Here is a 3,185-nt window from a genome sequence, read left to right as displayed (position 1 = left end):
TATGTATGCATGTATATATGTATGTACGTATGTAATCCGATCTGCATATTTCACTGCCAGAACTGAAAATTTACCTTTTGTACAAATTTTTAGATTGACAGTGAATACCAGATCACAGTCAATATATGTTTAGTTTAAGGTTAGGATTGTTAATTATATGCACAATTTAATGTTGATAAGTAACTATAAAAAATAATAATTAAATTAAAAACTCCAAGCTTTATTATTAATAATATATTCTATAATTACATTAAAATATTAAATATATCATTGTAAAACTTACAAAATATGATAGTAAACAAATTGAGTGCCCCTGATTGTCCCATGAATCTATTAGCGTTTTCGATTTTCAGACCCGACCCGACCCCGAGTCAGAAAAGTTTGATCAAAAGTAAGATTTGAACCACAATTTCTGCAAAAATCTTACTTTTGATCAAACTTTGCCCTGTTACAAATGGCGAATCGAAGAGCCAATAAAAAATCGACTAACGGTGTCCATACTCTCACTAGAGGTACTCTATACACGGCCAGCTTCCACTCTATCTGATCCTCTTTGGTCGGAAACTCATTCCCACACCCAATATAAATCTACGCTGTCTAGACAGCGTCTATCCTCGTAGTTCGTTACGCGCCGAAGAAGGATAGAAGAAAAATTTCCACAAGGAATACTACCGGCACTACCGCCCTTCGGGGAAAGTACGCGGCTGCCGCGCCGTTAGGCCAATCATCGGTCGCGTCGTCATCGGCGGCTCCCCCTCTGCGCATGCGCGCGCAACGTCGTCTCGAGTGACGAGTCTCGAGTCTTGACACTCTCGAAGTCTCGAGTCTCGACCCGACAGCCGCGCATCTCGCTCGTTTCTCGCTCATTCGTACCACAGCGTCGCTAGGATTCGGATGTGCTTGCGTAGCTCGTAAGAGTGAAGGGCAAAGAGAATCGTTAGGCGAAGTTCGAGGCTAACCTCCTAAGAGTAGGGTTGTGCGAGTAGATAGAGATAGTATAAGCTAGGTGTTTCGCGGTTTTCGCTTAGGTCTCGCGTTTAGCTTCGTGGATCCCTTAGGTTCCGTGGACTCGAGCAAGATGCCGAAAAGATCAGGCAACAATAGATGGGGCGGCCGCGGTAACAACCGAGGAAAAGGGTATTTTGGTGAGTGCTCTCAGCCGCTTCACGGCTCGCTACGCGCGATTCGGGCTCGCGGTTTTCTCCCGCGGGAGTGCGAAATGATATCCCGCTCGCGTTTATCCGTTCGGTTCATTTTGCGTACGCGTTGCAACGGTCCATTGGTGTTGCATACGAGAAGACAAGATGAACGCTCTGCTCCGTGCGGAGTATGCAACTGCGCAATTTTTTTTCCCGCTTTGATACGCGCGTCTGTGCAGCGCGGATGATCAAGTCGGTCGCGCGATACGGAAGAAATTAACTGCGCGGGAGAAAAAGTGGCAAATCAATTTGTTAACGAATAAAGGTCGATTCAGACTATACGACACGGACCGTCACGTTCCGGCAACGATACGGACCGGCACCGACCTGCATGTTCCGTCAATGTCTGCCGATCTGTGTCGTTGCCGGAACGTGACGGTCCGTGTCGTACAGTCTGAATCGACCTTATCTTATCTCGAGCGAGCGAGCGAGAGGGTTTTGTAACGAACTGCGTCTTTCGCGAACGCGATGTTAACGGGATTGTGACACCGCACCTTCTGTCGGTGTAGAAAGTTGTAAAAATCGCCTCCGATCTTTTTTCGAAAGTGGCTTTGCGAAATAACTCTAAATTTTTGCAGTCGACAATTTGCTTTTAGGTCACGATGATCGTACGATGGTACGAAATGGAGGAAGGGATGGTGGACCTCACGTCGGTCCCACCAAACATCGCGTATCGTTTAAGACACGTAGGCCGAATCACAGGGATATGTCGCGTAATTTGATATTGTCAAATTTACTGGACGAGGACATTCCAATGGCGGGTAGTTCCAACAATAATACTAGCCAGGTGATAATAAATCAGAGGGATAGAGATAGAGGTAGGGGTGATAGGCATACGGTCTCTCGCGGTAGGAACAGTCCGATGCCGAATAGGAATTTCAAAGGAGGTCAAGCTGGTGTGAGGTCACGGCTTGTTCAATCCGATTGGTATAAAATAATTGTAAGTACATATATTATACGCAAATAATTATGTTATGTCAATGATATGTACAGGGTGTATCATTTTAAGTGATGCAGCTAAATATCTCTTAAAATAAAAGAGATAGGAAAAATGTTTTAAACAATAGTTTTATGGTTCCAAGGGAGGCAGAAGTTGGCCATGTCAGTTTAATTGTAGGTGTCGCCACTTTCGAGATTTCTACATGGCGGCCATTTTTGCAAATGGCAACCGATTTTTATGTTCCAGTGAATGTCGTAGGTGACATGGAGACAAATACAACGGTTTTTTATTTTTTGAAATTGGATCATTTTTCACTGAGTTACAGTGTTCCAAAGTTTATAATTTAAGTAAAAGGTTTCGACCCCCATACAGTGTGCGTATTTTGTGACTTCAAACTGTCCTTCTCTCTCTCTCTCTCTCTCTCTCTCTCTCTCTCTCTCCCCCCTCTCTCTCGCTCTTTCTCTACCTCTCTCCTTCTGTCCCCCTCCCCCCTCTCTCTCTGTGCGTGCGCGCGCGTGTGTATGTGTGTTGTTTCTATCCGTTATCTGACTCTGTTTGATGGTCAACCAGCTTCATACCCGCGCTTGACACGCATTTTCCCGTGCTTAGCGTTACCCAGGATGAACGACGTGGACGTGGCGGGGCTTTCATCCCTTTGGGGTGCTTGATTTACGTGAGTCCCCTTGCCTCTCACTTCGGGGTGCTTGTTTTACGTAAGACTTCTTGCCGATCATGTATGTACGTGTGTGCATGTGACGAGCACTAGGCTTAGAAGCGCTAATTTTTTAATTGATCCATTTAATAAATGTTTGAATACACTACCATTCTGTTGTAAACATAAACGGAGCCGTTTCTGAAAATGTATAATGGTAGATAACAAAACTCGCCGAGGAATATTATTGCAGGCTCTTTTTATTCTGTTTTTTATATCCTCTCGAGTTGTCGGAGCTTCTTTGTATACTACATTTTTCAAATAACTCCACAAGTAAAAATCTGGTGAAGTTAAATCTGGAGAACGTGGAGGCAACTTTATAGGGCCGAATCTG

At 44.4% G+C, this 3,185-nt stretch overlaps 1 protein-coding gene across 2 annotated transcripts; it reads left to right on the top strand.

The window, feature by feature from the left end:
• The first annotated feature begins 392 nt into the window (after positions 1-392).
• On the top strand, positions 393-2,590 carry LOC105567167. Of its 2 annotated transcripts, none has more exons than XM_012021802.1 (2): positions 393-1,145; positions 1,796-2,590. In XM_012021802.1, the coding sequence occupies exons 1-2, from the start codon at positions 1,079-1,081 to the stop codon at positions 2,164-2,166; spliced, it is 438 nt and encodes a 145-aa protein (XP_011877192.1). In that variant the 5' UTR covers positions 393-1,078; the 3' UTR covers positions 2,167-2,590. The 2 variants fall into 2 exon arrangements, with proteins under 2 accessions (XP_011877192.1, XP_011877184.1); XM_012021794.1 differs by having other exon boundaries at positions 1,778-2,590.
• The last annotated feature ends 595 nt before the right edge of the window (positions 2,591-3,185 follow it).

The sequence above is a fragment of the Vollenhovia emeryi genome, unplaced genomic scaffold (genome assembly GCF_000949405.1).
Source record: "Vollenhovia emeryi isolate VEMERY1.0 unplaced genomic scaffold, V.emery_V1.0 DF942967.1, whole genome shotgun sequence".
NCBI classification, from domain to species: domain Eukaryota; kingdom Metazoa; phylum Arthropoda; class Insecta; order Hymenoptera; family Formicidae; genus Vollenhovia; species Vollenhovia emeryi.
The sequence above is the reverse complement of the archived record's forward strand: the minus strand, read 5'-3'. Positions and strand labels throughout refer to the sequence as shown.